Source organism: Heptranchias perlo, chromosome 2 (assembly GCF_035084215.1).
Source record: "Heptranchias perlo isolate sHepPer1 chromosome 2, sHepPer1.hap1, whole genome shotgun sequence".
In the NCBI taxonomy this organism is placed as follows: Eukaryota; Metazoa; Chordata; class Chondrichthyes; order Hexanchiformes; family Hexanchidae; genus Heptranchias; species Heptranchias perlo.
Window position 1 is genome coordinate 101,585,718 of NC_090326.1, and position 23,078 is coordinate 101,608,795.

At 42.1% G+C, this 23,078-nt stretch overlaps 1 protein-coding gene across 1 annotated transcript in view; it reads right to left on the reverse strand.

The window, feature by feature from the left end:
- mocos (molybdenum cofactor sulfurase) overlaps nt 1–22,475 on the reverse strand; it is a 224,897-nt gene extending 202,422 nt beyond the window's left edge. The window contains exons 1-4 of the mRNA XM_067996069.1: nt 22,460–22,475; nt 21,973–22,062; nt 20,643–20,709; nt 3,482–4,138 (exon numbers count right to left, since the gene is read on the reverse strand). Coding sequence (XP_067852170.1) covers nt 3,482–4,138; nt 20,643–20,709; nt 21,973–22,062; nt 22,460–22,475 — 830 coding nt within the window. The remainder of the gene's footprint in view (nt 1–3,481; nt 4,139–20,642; nt 20,710–21,972; nt 22,063–22,459) is intronic.
- Nucleotides 22,476–23,078: the final 603 nt, after the last annotated feature.

Below are 23,078 nucleotides of genomic sequence, written 5' to 3' on the forward strand. Positions count from 1 at the left end.
TCCCCTTCTCCTCAAAGACCTGAAGAAGCTTCTGGCATCCAGCGACGGTCTTAAAGGTGACGTCAAAGTGTCCGCTTCGAGGGAAATCCTGTAGGCAGAAGATGTCCGTCGCTTTGAATCCACAGCAGTCAATTAAAACTCGTTTGACGAAAAACTCACGATCCATCGGCGTAACACAATCAACTGTCGTTACCGTCACCCTGACGGTGTTTGGCACACCATGGCCGACTGCCCGGGTGCCCTTCCCTGCCATTGCAGTGTTGATGTGGTCCCTATGCAAATTTAGGGGCGGAGCCAGCACTCGAAACGACCAATCAAGGCAAAGTCCGCACTTTGCGAGCGCATGAGGTCGCAGCCAACGTTCCAATCCGCTCAGATCCAAATAAGCCCGAATAGGAACACACTTGATCTTAGCCAGCAACTCATTGTACCTGCACTCAACTGATATCCTGAGATAACATGCAGGCCTTATGACCAATGGCTCCAGAGTGTAGCCTGGATTGCTCAGGAGCCACTGCAGACTTGGCCTTGTGGGTGAAATATTGCTGGAACAGTTGACAGTCTTAGAATCTCAAGCTGCGAGAGTACAGGAGAATGTGGAGTTTAGCCTCAGTGGGAGTGATTGGGCTTAAGTGCCAAAATGTTCACTTATTTATTTTCCATATTTTCAGTTTAATTTACTTCATTTTAGCTGTTCAATACTAGTAGCTGTTTATAATTGTTTATTTGGTGTCTTACCTATGGGCTGGTTTGAGCCAATAATAGGTTAATTAATTGGTTATATAAGTGGTGTGGTTAGCTATTCTCTGGACATTGGGCCAATTATGTAAATTAAGCAATTATAAATTTGAACATACTAGCAAGATCGTAGTCTTGAGCTGCAAGAGGCCAGTGAAGTGTGAATGTAGAACTGAAAAAAAATGGTCGCACTCAAAGCGGAAAAGGCACCGGCATGAATCCTAGATTGTTGAATAAAGTCAAAGATGAATTAGCAGGTGTTCAGACCACAATCTTTCTGTTTGTATCTGGTAGTTGTGTCAAGACTAGAGGGTTGCCACTGTTAACACCTCTGTTAATTTAAATGCAGCTGGCAAGCCTCAGGTACCAAACCAGCGCTCTTCTAAAAAGGGGCTGCCGAGCTACTCCAGACATGTTTCCAGAAGTAGCCCAGGTGCCCCCCAAAGCAGATACCTTCTGGTGGGATTCTCTGACTGGTACAGCCAAAGATGTTCCACTAATGGAATGGCACCTGCCATTGGTATTGAAATGAAGGAACCTCCTCCAATCCTGAAAAGTCTGTCAGGGTCAGTGGTAGAAGTTTTTGGTGGCCTCTTCAGCAAGATGCCACACCACAGATTTTTGGGGCCATAGATCACCAGTAGGGAAATAAAATTTATTAGCACTTCATTTTTATTGATTCCCAAGAATGCTCTTCTAATAGTGATATTGACCATTGCAACATCTGGTGAGAGAAGTGACTTACTTGATGTTTGGGGAATAGTAGTCAAATCTAGAGGTGAAAGTGCTTTTGTTGACGGAATAGTAGAGATGTATGAAGGACTGTTTATGCAGGAGATTTATGGGTCATCGTGTCAAGGATTCATAAAACAGATTCTGACAGACAGCGCACCAGAGGGATTCTTGGCATCCTCAATTTCAAGTGTGTCCACAACCTCAAAAGGCTAAGGGCCATTCTCTCCTGGCAGCTATACAATTATTCCATGTTGTAAAGTAAAGTTGTGCAGCATGCAGCAAACCGTAATCTGAAATTTTGGCTGGCCTGTACTGGAGGAAACCCCCAGACCTCAGTGCATCGGAATCTCTGCTTCATCATTGCTATGGTATGTTTTCTGATGCCTCTTGTTGACGCATGACCTCATTACCGCTGTGTTCAGCAAGTGGTGGATGCAGCAAAGTTATGACGAGCCAGGGCTACAGTGGGTAGCCTTACTCTACAATGAGCCAACTTGTTGCCAAGGCCAAATACTATCAACAGCAGCAGCAACAGCATCATACATTTATGTAGTAGCTTTAACATAGAATTTAGCAGAGGTTAACTCATTAAAATAAATTGCTTAACTGCTCTGGTAAAAACCTGGAGAAATGAATATCAAGACAAAAGCATTAAATGTTTCTACATTCATATCCCATGCTGTAACTTCAGGTTTAAAATGTATTGCACTGTGATAGTATTGTAACTGGGTCATCTGGTTCTGCTTTGATTACTACTGTGATCAGGCACTTTACACATTTTACTGACCTGCGTACAAAACTAAATTGATAAAAGGGGTGAGGGGGGATGGGGGTTCAGGTCACGGAATGAAATATGAACACTAAGTCCGTCACTCACTCAAGACAGATATCTAGGGATGGCTGTGTTGAGAGAAAAATAGTTGCCTTGTTTAACATAGAGAAGTGTAAAGAATCTTACAACACCAGGTTATAGTCCAACAGTTTTATTTGAAAATCACAAGCTTTCGGAGATTATCTCCTTCGTCAGGTGGTGACGAAGGAGATAATCTCTGAAAGCTTGTGATTTTCAAATAAAACTGTTGGACTATAACCTGGTGTTGTAAGATTCTTTACATTTGTCAACCCCAGTCCATCACCGGCATCTCCACATAGAGAAGTATTAGAGAATCTTCAGTGCTTGCAATAATAATCCCCATAAAAATGCAGAAAAAAAAATCTAAAGTTAACCAAATGATCTCCACACCTGATGTGGGAACCATGTAATAGCGAAATCTATTTTACTTGTGAGAAACCCTTAGGGGTCCATGCTTCTGACGGCAGCACATATTGGAAATTCCAGCCACAAATGGTCAGAAAATTATGGGCAGGCTGATGCGCTCCCAGCAGATGAGGCTCCCCACAGAAGCACGGACACATAGAATTACCCTCTTTGTGCCTCACTAGTTACTATGAATTATTATGGGAATACTTTGGAGTGCATTTTCAAAATGAAACAGTACCTGAATACAAAACAAATGTTAAAAAAAACTAAACGTAACATTCAAAATATTAAAGACAAAAATACTTACTTCTGAGGCACATCTTGCACACAAAACAGGCAATGACCCAATGTGACAAAGGAGAAGGACAAAGCCTGATTAAAGTCGATTAAACAGATTCTTAAATATTCATTGTGGGCAGCAATTTCTGAAAAGGATAAATTGCATTTTTGCTCTTTGGCAGTAGTCGGGGAATCTTGTCCCAGATTTACAACCAAAATTTGCACTAGGGGATTGAAAAATTGGAAACATGTTTTACGAGGAATATGATCATCAGAATACAAAAATCCCTTTGCAATATCGTCCTTGCATGTGACTCAATCAAGATAATGACTGTTAAAAGCTAGTTGCTGGCAAACTGATTATTTTATAGTACATGAAAGCATTTTAGCCAATGATAGTCAAGCACTCAAAGAAAAATACTAAAATATCTCAAAAGTTGTATTTTTCTTCTTGGAGAAATACCTTACCTATCACTTACTGACTGCTTTGGGACATAGAAATCTTCCCCTGACAAATAAGAAGCTGCTGTTCCTCCTCCAAAATATCTCTTTCGCAGCATATGTGCATTTTCATTCTTCACCAACAGAGCTCCTAGACCTGTTGGAAACCCAAAGATTTTGTAAAACGAGATGGGGATGAAGTCTGGCTGATGTAAGCCTAGGTCAAGTGGCGAGGTGCTCACAAATGAGGCTGCATCCACCAGCACATACCATTTCCCTGGGATTCTGCTAAAAGGATGCAGGTTTTTTGATTTAATGTCCCTTATCCAAGTAAGTGGATATTTTGTCCCTGAAAAGTTGCTTTGAGCAGGATAACAGAAGAGATGATGAGTGTGACAGTTTTCCTCCTTGCCCACAGGAATGTTTCTGTCCAGAGTGTTTTTATCTCCATAAATCTCATCCAGCTTTACTGGAATAGTTTGAGCGCCAGCTAGAACAGACAATCCTCTCATACCCACGACAGATGTATGGTTGTCAGTCAGGTAACAAAACCGACTCCTTGAGGCTCCTTGCTCCGCACAGGTCCATTGAAAACTTTCTGCAACAAGTTTAAGAGCAGCTGTGCTTCCTGATGTAAAAATGATGGTATATTCTTCTGGGCTGGTGTTGAAGTGCTGTAGAATTCTACAGGGGAATAAACAAAAAACTATTAGTCAATGTAGTTTACTTACTTTTAGAAAAAGGAAATATAAATGTAAAAATAAACAGAAAATGTTAGAAACACTCAGCAGGACATGCAGCATCTGTGAAGCGAGAAGGTTAGAGTTAACATTTGAGATCGATGATGTTTTGTCAGAAGTGGTTCATGTTCTTTCTCCCCCCCCAAAGTGTGCCACTTCACATTTCTCTGTATAATAGAATCATAGAATCTTACAGCACAGAAGGAGACCATTCAGCCCTTTGTGCCTGTGCCAGCTCTTTGAAAGAGTGATCCAATTTGTCCCACTCCCTTGCTCTTTCCCCATAACCCTGCAATTTTCTCCCCTTCAAGTATTTATCCAATACCCTTTTGAAAGTTACTATTGAATCTGCTTCCACTACTCTTTCAGGCAGTGCATTCCAGAGCATAATAACACGCTGCGTAAAAAAAAAAATTCTCCCATCTAATCTCTAATTCTTTTACCAATTACCTTAAATCTGTGTCCTCTGGTTACCGACCCTTTTGCCAGTAGAAACGGTTTCTCCTTATTTACTCTGTCAAAAGCCTTCATGAGTTTGAAAGCCTCTCTTAAATCTCCTCTTAATGTTCTCTGCTCCAAAGAGAACAATCACAGCATCTCTAGTCTCTCCACATAACTGAAGTCCCTCATCCCTGGTAGCATTCTAGTAAATCTCCTCTGCACCCTCTCCATCTTGAATTGAATTAATCATTGAACTGCATATGCCACCCATTTATCCACTCTTCCAACCTCCGGTCCTGCAGTCTACTGCATTCTTCCTCAGAGCTTGCCGTGCCTTCTAGATGTGGTGTCATCAACAGACATATACCATTCTCGTGTACATGTCCAAGTTATCGTTGTCGTCATCAACAAGAACATATATCAACAACAATGTGCATTTATGAAGTCCCTTTAACTTAGAAAATGTCCCAATGCGTTGAGCCAAAGAGGGAATTAAGAGGGGTGACCAAAAGACTTGGTCAGAGGTGGTTTTAAGGAAGATCTTAAAGGAGGAGAGGGAGGTGGATGGCAGGGGGATTTATGGAGAGAATTTCAGCTGCCAATGGAGGAGTGATGGTTGAGGGGGAATGCACAAGGCTAGAGTCAAAGGAAGGGAGAGGTTAGGGGAGTTGTTGGGCTGGAGGAGGTTACAGAGATAGGGAGGGGCGAGGCCATGAATGGATTTAAACACAAGGATGAGAATTTTAAATTTGAGGTGTTGGGACTGGGAGCCAGTCATTTAGATAAATGGAAGACAAAAGGATTGCAGCACAGATCCCTGGGGCACATCACATTCAGCCAATTCAAAAAACATTCATTATCCCTACTCTTTGCTGTCTATAGGATTTATAGGATGTGAAATTAATTTCTAAAAATTGTAGCTTAAAGTCAAAAAGGTTATTGGAAAAATGTCATTTTTATGCTGTGACATCACCACACATACTGCGACACAGTATGAGGGGCCAATGTTGACTCACAATGCCAGCTGTCTTCATACTACTAACAGTGGGAAACAAAATTGATAGAAACTATTATTTGAAAGTTTTTTTGTTAATATCGACAGCTTCAAGACATCCAGCACAACAGCATTATGTTGCACCTTTGGCAGCAATACAGTGACAATAGTAGAATGCTAAAAATACAGTATAACAGCAGCACTCGTCCATGAGATTCACCTCCTGCTCCCGTCACCCCATTCCCACCAAACTGCTGACCACTCAACTTCCCTTCCTAGCCCGTACTAGCTGACACTGTAAATGTTTCACTTTCATCAGGTACTATCCCCCTCCTTTTCAAAGCCACCATTATCAAAAAGAACCCTTGACCCATAGAAAAGATACAGCACAGAAGGGGGCCGTTCGGCCCATCGTGTCTACGCCGGCTCGAAGACCCCTCTGTCTTTGCAAACTACCACCACATCTCCAACCTCTCTGTCCTCCCCAAAGATCTTGAACATGTTGTCACCTCCCAAATCCATAACTATCTTTCCCGCAACTACATGTTTGATTCTCTCCAATCAGTTTTCTGTCCCTGCCTCAGCACTGAAACAGCCCTAACCAAAGTCACAAATGAAACCCTCGGTGTCTGTGACCATGGTGCATTTTCCCTCCTCGTCCTCCTTGACCTTTCTGTAGCCTTTGCCATGGTCAATCACACCATCCTCCTGCAACTTTTGAGCATCTTAGTGGGACTGCCCTTGCTTGTTTCCACTCTTACCTCTCCAGCAATGGCTTTTCTTCCCGTTCCTTCCCCATTCCCTCTGGAGTCCCCAAGAATCTAGCCTCAGCCCACCTCCTCTTCCTCAGCTACATGTTGCCCCTTGGCAACATAATTTGCAGACATGGGGTCAGCTTCCATATGTACGCCAACGACACCCTACTCTACCTGTCAGCACTCTCGCCTCCGATTCAGAAGGTCGTGGGATCAAGCCCCACTCCAGAGATTTGAGCACATGGCATAGGCCGACACTTCAGTGCTGCACTGTTGGAGGTGCCAGCTTTCAGAAAAGGTGTTAAACCGAAGCCCAGTCTGCCTTAACATAGGAACATAGAAAATAGGAGCAGGAGTCGGCCATTTGGCCCTTCAAGCCTGCTCCACCATTCAATATGATCACGGCTGATCCTCTATCTCAACACCATATTCCCGCTCTCTCCCCATACTCCTTGATGCCTTTTGTGAGATAGATAGCTTTTTGGCAATCAAAGGTATTAAGGGATATGGGCCAAAGGCGGGTATATGGAGCTAGATCACAGATCAGCCATGATCTTATCAAATGGCGGAGCAGGCACGAAGGGCTGAATGGCCTACTCCTGTTCCTATGTTCCTATGTGTCTAGAAATCTATCTATCTATCTATCTATCTTCTCCATTCCCAAAAGGCCTTAGCAGAATCCCAAACTAAAGGCGGTCATATCCGGTCTAGTTTCCGGCTGTGCCACTCTCATAGGAGTACGCCAAAACCGCTGGGGATTTTCAGAGTCTTAACTTGCATTAAAATTTATCAAAGTAAAATGTGTTTATATATTGTGATATTATAGCACAACACGAGTAAGCAAGTTAGTCTACAGTTTGACTCTTACGTGACAGAAGAATTATCACCATCTATTCACCCCTAACAAAGATTAAATTGTTTAGTGCTGTATACAATGAGATGGACAATGAACATTTATGATTTACCTGTACTGTGCAGGCAAGGTGGTTAGGTTGTCAACCTGTATGAATATCAGTAATAATACTAATAATACTCACAACTCTCAACTAATGGAAACCAGTAATAAATGGAGTCCGAGTACATTCATTCAACTGTTTATCTAATCTACTGTATGAGTCTGCTTTGAAATTGACAACTCAAAAAGTGCAAGACCCTGTAACAAACACTTGACCTAGTGGAATAGGGGAATGAGATTCTACCATTACTGGGATCCATTACTGAGAGAACCCAATACTGTCATAGAATTGAATCAGTGACCTTCAAGAGCATTTTACGATCAGCAATGTAATATGCTCAGAAGTTATGAATAATCAGTCATGCAGAAGCTCTGCACCCAGAAAGTGGTAAACATTATTTTTAATGCTTATCCAATAGCACTAAGAAAGGAGAAGTCAATTTACGCTGATAAATAAGATTTTAACTGAAATGCATGCTTCATTAATAATGCATAATACTGCATTTCTCAAATACACAAAATGACAGACAACTGTCATTAGGGATCACCAGTTGGTACAAAAGCAAAAAGCTCACTGAAAGAATCGAATCAATAAATTCTCTAAATAATTAATTAACACTTAAAACATTTAAAAACTGCTCAAGAAATGATCCGCTTATGCAAGCGCTGGTAGACAAAATCTGAAGAATTTAAATCACGTGACCACAACAGTTTACTTAACAATTGAACACTTTGCAATCTATCAACCTCCCCCCACCCCCAGATACATGAGACGCGTACAATCGTACAATCCAGTTACAGGTGATGAGAGGGCTGGTGTGCTTACATTATGGTGGATAGGCCACACGGTGGCTGCTGGGAATTGACACTGGCTGTCTGGCACAAGCCCTGGCGCCTGGGATAAGCTTTCTTACTATTAAGATGTTGCTCACGGACAAAATGCATTGGCTCATAACTATTTAAATTGAGGCACTAATTTCATTATTTCAGGGAATAACTCATTTATAAATTTCATTCCTCAATTTAATTCTATTACAAAGATTGCTAAATTACTATTTTATAGTTAATCTTTATATATAGTCTTATGAACTGTGGGAACTGACTGTGGCCTGACCTATCTCTTTGAAAGTTCCAAACTGAGTCAATTAGGGGTCATTTTAACCTAACTCACCTGGTGGGAAACTGATGGGATCAGATTGGCTGCCCATTGTAAACCCCACCACACTTTACTTTCCATTGACCACTAGAAAGTAAAATCAGACGGGATGTAAAACTGGCAGCCAGTCGATCCAGTCAGTTTCTTGCAGGGTGGGTTAGGTTAAAATGACCCCAATGATTTGAATGGTCCCTGCTTTTCAGTACTTAACTAACAGTTACTGTTTATTTTTATTTTCCTTTCAAGGAGACAGCTTAGTATAATGTCTGCTGTAAATATATATCATATTACAGTTGGTTATTCACTTGTTCATCTATTGTTCAATAAATGTTTTTCATAACTAAAATCTGAAGTGAGGTCTGAAGCGGCTGGAAAGGAACTTGGAAAGGGAGGAAGAACCAGTTGCGATCCATGTCAGAATCAATGACAGGAATGAACAGGGAGGCGGTCCTGCTGAGGAAGTATCAGAAGCTAGGCACTCAATTAAAAAGCAGGACCTTGAGGGTGGTAATCTCTGGCTTAATACCTGAACCACTTGCTAATGGGCGAAGTGACAGACAGATCAGGAAAGTAAATGTATGGCTGAAATACTGGTGTGGGAAGGAGGTACTGGCACAGCACTCGGACAAAGAGCACTACCACTGGGATGGACTGCACCTGAAACAGGCTGGGATCAAGTTCCTAGCAGAAAGGATAAATAGGACTGTAGAAAGGCCATTCTAGATTTAGTGATGAGTACCGAAATAGAATTAGTAAACAATGTGACTGTAAGCGAACATCTTGCCAATAGTGACCATATTATGATTGAATTTGATATTAGATTTGAGAGGGAGAAGTAAAAGTCACAATCCAAGGTTTTAAATTTAAGTAAGGCAAACTTCAAAGGAATTAGAAATAAATTGGTGTATGACAGGAAAACTGGCTTTGAGTGTCTCAAAGCAAAGCTGCTGTTGTTTGAATTGATGTTGCTTCAGGTGCTGCTGTTTCAATTGCTGTTAAAGCCTAGTTGTCTTTTGCAGGAAGTATTTCTCTACTTGGATAATGACTTTTATTTGCCTCCACATTTTTGTTTTTGGTGGAAGCCTTCAGTTTGCAAAGAGAGACTCTCCTAGAGTCTGGATAATTACTGCTGTGGTACAAATTGCAAGTAACAAAGTTGAGAGGATGGAAATCCCCTTGGCTGATCCCATAGTGCGGCATGAACTGGATGAGGAGGTCTAATTCATGGGGTGGGGGGGTAACACCTTTGGGTCCAATGACACCTCAAGAGGTTGGCTCATTGCTGTTTATGACCTGTATTTACAGACCACATCCCTCCAATCTGAGTACACACAGAAGGCCAGTTTTCTTCACCTTCATTTCACAGCAGAGGCAGCGACCAAGTTACCTTACATGTTGCAAGCTGATTTACAGATAACTTGAAGAGCTGGGATGGCTCTTCCTAAAGCAGCGAATGTAATTTTGATGTTAACCTTCTGTGCAACACGATCCTTCCCAGGCCCACAGTGGACACTTGCTGGATAAGGCAGTCTGCAGTTTATTACTATATGGAGCAAGTGACTGTAAGGGGAAATACCTTCATCATGCCAGTGGAAAGGAGATACCAACCAGAGGAAGCACTGAACTTTTACCATCTGGCAAACTTACCAAGAGTCTAGGGCATTAAAGGCAGAAATCACATTTACACCAATGCATATATCAACTGTAGCCATCCATAAATGTGCAGGTAGGTTTAGACCACAGAAAGATTATTCTCCATGTTAATTCTCATTATCCAGGGCGCAGCAATGAAAGTATCTTTATGCTGCAGTCCATGGTGCTCCATTACTTGATGGTCCCAACAAAATGAACGAATGTTTGTTGGGAAATACTTTGCAGCCATAGATGACGACTCCAATTAGAAACCCCAATGAGGAGCAGAACACAGATTACATTGAGGTCCATGCCACCACCACCCAACGTTCTGTGAAGCACAGCATCCGGTTTCTGAAACAAGGATTTTGTTGTTTGGTCTGCTCAAGTGGGATGCTGCTCTGCCATCCACCAAAGTCTCCAAAATCATCACCGGCAGCTGCATGCTGTAAAATTTTACCATTCATAGAGAAGTAAGCACAAAACACCGAGGTTATGCCGTAGAGCGGACATGTTCTTGGAGCAACCTTGTCCACAAGGGCTTGCCTCACAAAATCAGTGCTATCAGGTGCCGAATCGATGAAATATTGGACCCTGTGCCTAATTAATATTGAACAGGTGGGCTGGCTGCAATGTCACAAGTTTAATAACCTCACCAGGGTTGCTAAGGTAAAACTCGTAACTCATATTATTCTCTCTTGAGCTCTGCACCATCTATAGTTCCATCACCTACTAGTCTTCTCTCCCCCGCATTCCTTCATGCTCTTCCAATCACTGCAGCACATTTCACCCCACCTCCTTCTGCTACTATTGCCACGCTACAATCTGCTACTCTCTATTACTTCCTTCGCTTCCCCAAACCCCTGACACCTTTCACACAATATCCACACTATTTGATCATAACAAGCATATCCTCAAGACATCTCACTGGGCTATCACTAACACACTCCCTTCTTTATTGCAGGAAAGGCTAGCGCATAAAACCTGCGAGCAGGCATGGACAAGAGGGGGGTTAGCATACATCCATATCCTGCCCCACGAGATGATCCTGGACATTATGGACAGGGGTGAGCCAGGCCTCCGGCCACTGGCAAGGCTGGCGAACAAATCTTACAGGGTTTCTGTGCCTCTTACCCTCTTTTCCCTTCCCGTCTGATATCACTCTACACGACAAGGTGCAGCTGCTTTCAGCAGCCATTCATCTGTCTCTGCTAACCCTTACCACTAACTGTCCCTCTCTTCCAATTCAGATCCTGAAACTGTACAGGGCCCTGGGTGAACAGAGGAAGAGGAAGGCAGGACAATCGAAGAGGAAGTGTCATTCGACCGTCCCCTTGCAGGCATCAGCTCAGATACTGGCACCCGCATAGTTTAGAGGGTAGGCTAGAAGGGTCTGCACTATATCATTACAGATCACAAGTGTGTCCAAAACTGTCTCAGGATTTATGGTGATAGAATGTGGTTTTGGCCAGTAAAACCCAACTCACAATACTGTTAGAAATTTAAATTTCCATCATCTATCATAGTCAGTCTGACAGAATGATATTTAGGAGATTGGGAGCACAGCATGGGTAGGTCATTCTTCAAATTAAAACTATTGTGGTGGTTACATGAAATTAACAACCAACCATTCGACTGCAATGCTTGTATCATGTTTAGTACACTAAAAACTAAAAGTTAAAGTAATGGCTGGATTTAATATGATTTGCATTGTCCAGTACTTTTAAAAAAAGAGCACATCAGTGTTATATGGTTAGAAAGAAAAGCACCGGGGTCCTCTCCTTGTGATTCCAAAAACACAGATACCCCCCCCACAAAAGTAATGCAATCCCTGGTGTAGTGCAGCCCCCAGTGTAAACATGCATGAATGGCACTTCCACTCTTGGGCACTTCTTGTAGCAGCCACGTTTCAGCAGGTGACCCAGCATCACTGGGTCTGAAGAATGGATCATAGACAACAAAACCATGATTTGGATTTGATCAAGAAGTTTGCAGATGATACAAAAATTGGCCTTGTGGTTGATAGTGAGGAGGAAAGCTGTAGACTGCAGGAAGATATCATTGGGCTGATCAGGTGGGCAGAAACATGGCAAATGGAATTCAATCCAGAGAATTGAGATAATGCATTTGGGGAGGGCAAACAAGGCAAAGGAGTACACACTAAATGGGAGGATACTGAGAGGTGTAGAGAAAGTGAGGGACCTTGGAGTGCATGTCCACAGATCCCTGAAGGTAGTAGGACAGGTAGATAAGGTGGTTAAAAAGGCATATGGGATACTTTCCTTTATTAGCCAAGGCATAGAATATAAGGGCAGGGAGGTTATGCTCGAACTATATAAAACATTGGTTAGGCCACTGCTTGAGTACTGTGTGCAGTTCTGGTCACCACATTACAGGAAAGATGTGTTTGCACTAGAGAGGGTACAGATGAGATTTACGAGGATGTCGCCAGGGCTGGAGAATTTTAGCTATGAGAAAAGATTGGATAGGCCTGGGGTTGTCTTCTTTGGAACAAAGGAGGCTGAGCGGAGCTTTTATTGAGGTGTATAAAATTATGATAGGACTAGATAGAGTGGATAAGGAGGACCTATTTCCCTTAGAAGAGGGGTCAGTGATCAGGGGGCATAGATTTAAAGTAATTGGTAGAAGGATTAGAGGGGAGCTGAGGAGAAACTTACCTTTTTAATGTCTTTTAATGACATCCTTTTAACTTCAATGCCTCATATTATCACAAAAGCTTAATCCTCATTTGGCATTTAAGAGCACTTCCAACTATATCTGCGCATTCTGAGCATGTGCAGTTTACACAATTTCCCAGCCTGCGTCAGTAGCCCGCCTATTTGACATTAATTAGGCACAGGGACGACTTTCTGAGCCTAACGGCGCCCATGTGTTCAGGCGCGGGCTGCGTGCTCAGCGCCGATTCGGCACCTGAAAACGGTCATTCCTAAATGGTTTAAGTCGTGATGCCAGTCATCTGCTTGTCTCTTGTTTTGAAATGGTCTAGATTCTGTTCCAGGAGAAGCAGGAGTGCTTCTCCGGGCCCCACAAGGAAACCTTGGGACTTCCCTGCCCTGGGCTTCCTCCCATTTCTCCCCCTCTGACCACGATTCCATTCGCAGCCACACATCTTGTGCCAAGGGTCTCTGCCGGCGGCCTCCAAGCCACATGATTTTAATAGCCAGGGAGCCGATTCCTGTCAACATCCCGGCCCTTTTGGATGGAAAGTTGGGAAGCAGCATGCTAATGAAGCCCGGCCATTAAAATTGGCCAAGCCCCTATACGAGCTGGCCACTCGCTTGGCTGCGTTCCCATTCATGAGATAAAATCGACCCCCATAAGTCAGCAGACTCACTAACAGAACTCTAAAAGCTTTAAGGTGGAAACATTAAGGCCGTTACACAAAAATAGGAATTGGCTGACAGCAGGAAAAGTAGCGGGGGGCTGGGAGGTGGTGGGTGTTGCTTGATAGTGCAAAAGTAGCTGCAAACAGGTTATGAAGAGAGACCTAATACTGGTTAAATGGGAGAGGGATCTAGATGAGGATTGTTGTAACACAAAGGAAATGGGACACTTTAAAAGAAAATCTTGAAAGGTTGTGAAGCTTTATATATCTCAATGGGGAGCAGAACGGTATATGATGAGAAAAAGCCACAATAGCTTCATGGGAGCTTGGGCATCCTACACTCAAAAAAGGTATTTCAAGACTTGTAAAATCAACAATAGTCTTCCAGACAGGAAAAGGTATAAAAAGTAGTTAGCTTTAACAAAACTAAATTAAATATTAGGCAAGCTAAAATGAATCCACAAAGAATAGTTGAACCTAGGCAAGATAATGGGAAGGCATTTTGCTCATGTTAGGAGTCAGAGGTCAGTTAAAGAAGAAATAAAACCTTTTCAGGGCAACTTAGGTAGAAATACAGATGACAAGGGCATGGCAGAAAAGTTAAACAGATATTTTGTATCAGTTTTTAAATTGCAAAAGGGCTGGATCTATCCCTCAGGTTGCTTACACATCTCAAGAGAAATAGTACAGGCTAAATTAAAGGGGGTCAAGGTGGAAAACACATTAGGACCAGATTTAATTGATCCCTGGGTACTGAAGAAATGGCTGTGGTTGTTGGTGATGCCCTAGTAAATGGTTTCAATAGTTCAGTAAAAATGGTTGATTGATTGGAGGAAGATGCACATGGTGCCCTTATTCACAAAAGGATCAAAATCATGACCTGGTGAGTAGACCAGTGAGTTTGACCTCAGTGCTGGGGAAGTTAATGGAAAGCATCAAGAGAGATGCTACTACTATCACCTAGGACATTAGGGATACTCAGCATTGTATCCCAGCAAAGGATCAATGCTTTTGAGCAGAGAAGATGGGGAGGGAGGTGAAAAGAGGGGAGGAACAGAGGGGGAAGAGAAAGGAAAAAAATGATAGGGAGGGAGGAGAGTAGGAGGAAGAAGGTGAAGAGGAGAAGGAAGAGAGGGTAGGTATGGGGCAGAAGATAGGGTGGAGGTAATGGAGATGAGAGGGGGGAAGAAGGGGGGATGAAGGAGACAAGATGGGGAAAATAGGGTGAAAGATGGGAGGGAAGAGGGGGAAAGAGAGGAGAGGAGAAAATCAGCAAGAAAAAAGTTCACTTTTTAAAAACATTAGTAAGAACAATGTATTTGAATAATTGAAGGGAAATAGGATTACATACATTTGAAAAGAGAAGGGTGGATGTGATTAGGTTTCTAAAAATAAAGAAAGGTGCTGATGATTTAGCGACTGCAGATTCTTTGATTTATAGCTCAAAAATTGAGTAAGCTAGATAACCACAAAGTAAGCTGGAGTTTAGGAGGAATATCTGTACAGAAAGGATAGAATTCTAGTTATTTTTGTGCATCTGTGCCCACAATGCTCTTATGTATGGAACCTCAAGCTATGTGACTTGGCAGTGTAAAGTGTAATTTTATATTGTCAAACAAATGCGCATGACCTCACCTTAATGGATTTTTGGGATGCTTAGGGACGAACTGCTGAATTTTAGCAGGCTGCTGGGAAGGACATTGCTTCACACAGTAAGTGTAAACATTGAAGTCATTTCATTTCTAGATTGTTGGAATTACAGAATAAAAGCAAAAAGGTAACAGCGCACACCAAGACTGCTGAGATCTACTGACCCACTGGAAGTACAACAAACAAACAATACAGTTTTCTGACTCATGCCACTTTTAATTTGAGTGAAGTACTGCAAACCACAGAGATGAGGAGAATGTGCCTTCTAAAACCAATAGGAATTTAAAGGGGGGTGGGGGAAGCAGGAAAATAAATGCACCACAGCATTTACAGGGCAAACAATTGTACAGCATCACCATTGGTGATATAAATTCTGTGAGTTCTGCCCATGCAGTACTAAATATGTGAACGGATTAACACCCGGTCTTAAGTCAGTCAGTCACTTCTTTCAGAACAGAAAGATTTCCAGTACATGAAAGACTGTGATTGATACCCATAGACATCTAATACCAGTTCTTAGATATAGGGATGCAAAGCTCAGAGCTCACAGTGGATGGTAATAAGAAAACTGAATTCATTCAGCAAAACACAAAACAAGGAAAATTCAAAAATATTTTTTTTAAATTTAAAATGGGAGGCCTCTATGCATAAATAGGAGTTGGGTAGGGTGTATTCAAGGCTGTCTGACATACACACTCTTCATGTTAAAATATTTATAAAATAAAAGCAGAAAATACTGCCAATACACAACAAGTCAATCAACATCTGTTTTAAAAAAGGGTTATGAAGTTTTGGACATCCATCTAGTGAAAGATACAAACCCAAAACATTATAACCTATCTTTTCACTTTTCAGATGCTGACTCACCTACTGAGTGTTTCCAGCATTTTCAGTTTTTCCTTTTTATTTTAAAATATTTATAAACTGCTACAGCTTTGTCATTGAAACCTCTTGGGTACATTACAGCCTCATACCCATCTCTGGATACCTCAACCTGGATTTACAAGACAAATGTGCTGTACGTGTGCAAGTGTATTGAATGCTAATGCACAAACATCCCAATACATGTTCCTAATACTGAAAAAAATGTATTAGTTCCAACAAGGTTAGTGTATGCTTATTAAATCATACAATAATTCAATGGAAAATCACGTGGATAGAAATCCATCTTCTCTATTTGCCAGAAGCCATTTTTACAAATGTACTCTTTCTGAAAAGGGTTTAAAAAATTACATTGATTAATTAGGAAAGACTTTTTGGAATGCAGCACCATGCTCATAAAGCACTTACTGGATTAAAAATAAAAGCAGGCTTGTGACCCATGACAAGCAATATCTGCATGAAATACCATAGCAATTGTACAGAAAAGGCTACTGTCAAGGACAAAATGTCCTCTAGAAACACTTTAGAAGACTAAGAAGTGATCTGACGCTCTACCCAAATGCCAAACAGTACTGCAATTACATCAAGTATTAGCAGCAAAATCCAAAATGGAAATATAGCATAGAAATGTAGAAAATAGGAGCAGGAGAAGGCCATTCGGCCCTTCGAGCCTGCTCCGCCATTCAGTATGATCATGGCTGATCCTCTATCTCAATACCATATTCCCGCTCTCTCCCCATACCCCTTGATGCTTTTTGTGTCTAGAAATCTATCTAGCTCCTTCTTAAATATATTCAGTGATTGGCCTCCACAGCCTTCTGTGGTAGAGAATTCCACAGGTTCACCACCCTCTGAGTGAAGAAATTTCTCCTCATCTCAGTCCTAAATGTCCTACCCCGTATCCTGAGACTGCGACCTCTTGTTCTAGACCCCCCCAGCCAGGGGAAACATCCTCCCTGCATCCAATCGGTCTAGCCCTGTCAGAATTTTATATGTTTCAATGAGATACCCTGTCATTCTTCTAAACTCGAGTGAATACAGGCCCAGTCAACCCAATCTCTCCTTCATACTACAGTCCTGCCATCCCAGGAATCAGTCTGGTGAACCTTCGCTGCACTCCATCTATGGCAAGTATATCCTTTCTTAGGTAAGGAGATCAAAACTGCACACAATACTCCAGGTGTGGTCTCACCAAGACCCTGTATAACTGCAGTAAGAAATCCTTGCTCCTGTACTCAAATCCTCTTGCAATGAAGGTCGACATACCATTTGCCTTCCTAACTGCTTGCTGCACCTGCATATTTGCTTTCAGTGACTGGTGGACAAGGACACCCAGGTCCCTTTGTACATCAACATTCCCCAATCTCTCACTATTTACATAATACTCTGCCTTTCTGTTTTTCCTTCCAAAGTGGATAACTTCACATTTGTCCACGTTATACTGCATCTGCCATGTATTTGCCCACTCACTCAACTTGTCTAACTCACCTTGAAGCCTCTTTGCATCCTCCTCACAACTCACGATCTCACCTAGTTTTGTGTCGTCAGCAAACTTGGAAATATTACATTTGGTTCCCTCATCCAAATCATTGATAGATATTGTGAATAGCTGGGGCCCAAGCACTGATCCCTGCGGTACCCCACAAGCCACCGCCTGCCACCCCGAAAAAGACCCTGTGTATGGTACACACTGAAGCCACGGTGCACCGGTGATGAAGGGAGTGAATGTTTAGGGTGGTGGATGGGGTGCCAATCAAGCGGGCTGCTTTGTCCTATATGATGTCAAGCTTCTTGAGTGTTGTTGGAGCTGCACTCATCCAAGCAAGTGGAGAGTATTCCATCACACTCCTGACTTGTGCCTTGTAGATGGTGGAAAGGCTTTGGGGAGTCAGGAGGTGAGTCATTTGCCACAGAATACCCAGCCTCTGATCTGCTCTTGTAGTCACAGTATTTATGTAGCTGATCCAGTTAAGTTTCTGGTGACCCCAGGATGTTGATGGTGGGGTATTCAGTGATGGTAATGCCGTTGAATGTCAAGGGGAGGTGGTTAGACTCTCTCTTGTTGGAGATGGTCATTACCTGGCACTTGTCAGTATATACAAATTAACCCGAGTGTCATAACCCTAGGGTTGGCAACCCTATGCACAGTACAGTTTCTTCTTCATACAGATGCTAAATTTGTGGAGTGCAAATGTACCGTAAAGATACTAGGGATGCTTATACTGGCAGTGTCCTAGGCCCAACCATCTTCAGCTGCTTCATCAATGACCTTCCCTCCATCATAAGGTCAGAAATGGGGATGTTCGCTGATGACTGCACAGTGTTCAGTTCCATTTGCAACCCCTCAGATAATGAAGCAGTCCGAGCCTGCATGCAGCAAGACCTGGACAACATCCAGGCTTGGGCTGATAAGTGGCAAGTAACATTCGCGCCAGATAAGTGCCAGGCAATGACCATCTCCAACAAGAGAGAGTCCATCCACCTCCCCTTGACATTCAACGGCATTACCATCGCCGAATCCCCCACCATCAACATCCTGGGGGTCACCATTGACCAGAAACTTAACTGGACCAGCCATATAAATACTGTGGCTACGAGAGCAGGTCAGAGGCTGGGTATTCTGCGGCGAGTGACTCACCTCCTGACTCCCCAAAGCCTTTCCACCATCTACAAGGCACAAGTCAGGAGTGTGATGGAATACTCTCCACTTGCCTGGATGAGTGCAGCTCCAACAACACTCAAGAAGCTCGACACCATCCAAGATAAAGCAGCCCGCTTGATTGGCACCCCATCCACCACCCTAAACATTCACTCCCTTCACCACCGGCGCACTGTGGCTGCAGTGTGCACCATCCACAGGATGCACTGCAGCAACTCGCCAAGGCTTCTTCGACAGCACCTCCCAAACCCGCGACCTCTACCACCTAGAAGGACAAGAGCAGCAGGCGCATGGGAACAACACCACCTGCACGTTCCCCTCCAAGTCACACACCATCCCGACTTGGAAATATATCGCCGTTCCTTCATTGTCGCTGGGTCAAAATCCTGGAACTCCCTTCCTAACAGCACTGTGGGAGAACCGTCACCACACGGACTGCAGCGGTTCAAGAAGGCGGCTCACCACCACCTTCTCGAGGGCAATTAGGGATGGGCAATAAATGCCGGCCTTGCCAGCGACGCCCACATCCCGTGAACGAATAAAAAAAACAAAAAAAACAAAAGGAGCTTAAAAGGTGACCTTAGAGGTATTTAAGATTTTCAAGGGAATAAATAAACTAGATCCCAGAATGATGTGCAGTATTAACACAAGTTTTAGGACAAGGGAAATGGGTTCAAACTTAGACAAGTAAATACAATACAATTTCTTTAGGCAGAGGGTGGTAAACGTGGAATAGCCTATTCAGGGAAGCAGTGGGAGCAGAGGATATTATAAGTTATAAGAGGATTATGGCTACATTTTTGACAGAGCTGTAGAAGGGTAACAGAGGTAAAGTGGAATAAGAATGCAGGGTGTTTAGTTTAAATGTCGATAATGTATCATGGATAATCCTGGTCTCTTGGAGTTTACTTGATTTCCTTAGGGAGTTGAAGGGGAATTTCCAAGTGTTTTTTCCTGAAATCTGCTTTTTGTCTCCCCCCAGTGTTAGCATTACTAGAGGTTGGCAGGAGGTGGTGCATGTGGTTACACTGTTTAATGGATAGCGTGAGCATTGGTGGACTCGATAGTCTTTTCTCACCTTTCTTTTCATATGTTGCATAGTAAACTTTAAAGAAATGACATTTCACAAAGGATAATTAGATTGGAATGACTCAAAAAATGATTAAATATTCCAGACATGAAAATTATGAGAAGATCAACCTAATAATTTGCAAAAAAAAGTTATGGTTCCCACTAAATATATTTTCACACAAACACAGATTTATAGTCATGTCTACTTTCATTTCAGGTGGGGATTTTGAATCTGCTAACTAATCTATCAAACAGTTCTCACAAAATGAAATCACAGTTATCTTTAGCAGCAGAACTGAAGATTTATGAGAACACATTCTCTTAATGCTCATTGAAGGAACAAGGGTTCATGTTAAATGTACTTTCACTCCTGTGTTGAAATGGGACATGTTCTGCTCTCAAAAGGATAAAAGATTTACGGATAAATGCATTTGAATCTTCTCTTTTAGAAAAGATCTCCAGTTCAGGTAAACTCCATTCTAATTTCAACACAGAGCTGACATTTAGGATTTTGGAAAGATAAAAATCAATACCAAACTGATACCTCACAAACAAGGTCAAGCACTTCAAAGGTTTACAGATTCTGATCCTGGTTTGTTGCAATAATCTTTAACTAACTTAAATATTTAACAATGAATATACAAAGAAATACATTCTTGCACAAGATTTCAGAAAATATTTGCCAGGGGTGTCCTTCAAAAAAAATCAGACAGAAAGAAAGGAAGAAACTCACATAGATGCAACAAGACAGCACGACAGAGACTGAAAGCACCACACAAACTGATGAATACACACAACTGGGGGTGGGGGGAGAGAACGTGAGAGATAAGCACAGGGAAAGAGAGAGACTCTCAGACTGACAAATTAGAGGAAGTAGCTAATGTGCTAAAATGCCTTATCATCATACCTGTAACGGACATGTTCAATAGTGTCATGTGTCAGCCTACTGGCAATGTTTGCACTGTGGGGATTACCTAAAAAATATCAGAAGCAGAAAAAAAATATTTGGAGTAACCATTACTTTCAAATCTTCAAAAACTCATATGTACTAAAGTACAACACAACAAGAAAGTAGCACAGTCTCCACAAGTTGACCTCAACGTGACAAAACTGGAATGTATGCTACTGGAGGACTAGGGATTAGAGTTGTGTTTTGCCAGCACCTGATTTTGTTTTTTTGTCATTTCTAATCTGGTGACAACAGCAACTGGTATATCATTTTTCCTGCTGATGTTAATGCCAAGAGTAAGTAGTTAACACAGAAAAACCATGACTGGTCTAGACACAGTAGATAGAGAGAAACTGTTCCCAGTGGCGGAAGGGTTCAGGACCAGAGGATATAGATTTAAGGTGACTGGCAAAAGAACCAAAGGTGACATGAGGAAAAACTTCTTTACACAGCGAATGGTTAGGATCTGGAATGCTCTGCCCGAGGGGGTGGTGGAGGCAGATTCAATCATGGCCTTCAAAAGGTAACTAGATAAGTACTTGAAGGGAAAAAATTTGCCAGGCTAAGGGGAAAGGGCGGGGGAGTGGGACTAGCTGGATTGCTCTTGCATAGAACCGGCGCGGACTCGATGGGCCGAATGGCCTCCTTCCGTGCTGCAACCTTTCTATGATTCTATGAAAACACTAATGAGGTAGGAGGAAAGCTAGAAAATTACTGACCAGTCTCATGAATTTCTACTTCTTTTAAATGTTAACTGAATTAGGATTAACTGAAGGGCAGCCCAAGTTCCACAGGTTTTTTTAAATGGAACAAGTGGATCTCTCGTGCTGTTGCTCATGTAGGTTAGATTGCTATATTAAAATGGCAGGAACATGATCCCATGTAATGTACTATGTATTATTCTGCTGCTAACATGAACCTGTATTAAATTCTCCTGGCCCTTTAAGGCCATAAAAGTCTGATTCCTAAGTAAGAACAGCCTGAGGTCAATCAGAGTTTAATTGCTGTTGATTGGAGTTTGGAGATTGGAAGGTACTTGTAAATTTCCAGCTCAAAAACAGCCTAAACCGTCTGACTTCTCTTTTTATTACATTTTTGACACTTTGAAATGTGACATCTGGAATGTGAAGGAATCTCTCAAAGTATAGAGCGATCGGATGGATGTAGGAAAGAGGGTGTAGGAAAGTCTGTATCACAGTTACAATCCCTATAAATATCAATTATTTTGCAACAAAGGTGAACATTTTAAACTTGAAGACAAACATAGAAATTATTGCAGAGATCCTACCATAGATATTTTCTGCAAGGTCTTGATAAAAGTGATGAATCTGACTGTGTGCATAGAGTGTTGTACCTCCATGGTCCAGGTAAGTGATTCCTAGAAAAATCAAAACAGGAGATTTTTCAGTGTTGAGATATTTTTAAAAATGATAGAAATCTGAAATAAAAACAGAAAATGCTGGGAATGCACAGGCAATGTCCAAGAGAGAAAGTTAAGTTAATGTTGCATGTTGCTTTCACTTTCTTCCTCACCAATTATTATTCCTACATGATCCTACAGCATGTCCACAGGCTATTTGACAACTGGGGAGTATCACAGCAGAACTCAATCCTGTTCAAACCCAACTTCTCCACACAGTTCCATCTGAGGTCAATGGAGAGGGAACAGCAGGAGGAATGCTGTCTGATGTTCCCCTCCCAAATCAAGGGGCATTGAGATTAATTTTACTGCTTCCATTGAGATCAGCTAACTCAGCATAGACTAGAGTTCAAACCCAGGATCTTAATCATTTGTATGGCTCAGCTATATGCTGACTTAACCACATGAGCCTTCAGAAGAGCTTGGAATCCATCTTTATTTCAGCTATTCCACAACACTACCCAGACTCCAAAGGCATTTAACATTCCTCATACACAACACAGATGATTTTCTGACTTTATAAAAATGGAAAAAAAATGCATTCCCACAAAGACAATTCCAGATCTGCTTTAATTTCGAAGAAGAAAAAATGCTGCATTTTTCTCATCTGAATAATTATCACAACAGCAGTGTGACTTATAATGGGAGTTATACGAATAGATCTTATGTTGAAGCCAGATCATCCTGGTGTTTTTAAATTATTGTTGAAAGCCAAGTTAAAACAATCTGAATCCAATTCTGAAATATTTAAAAGGAACATCAAACACAACAATGCACCTTAACCTTTCTTTACACTGATGTGGAGATGCCGGTAATGGACTGGGGTGGACAAATGTAAGGAGCCTTACAACACCAGGTTATAGTCCAACAGCTTAATTTGAAATCACAAGCTTTCGGAGCTTTCCTCCTTCGTCAGGTGAGTGTAGGGTTCCATACAGGCACAGCATATATAGTCAGAGAACAGTGCCCGGTGA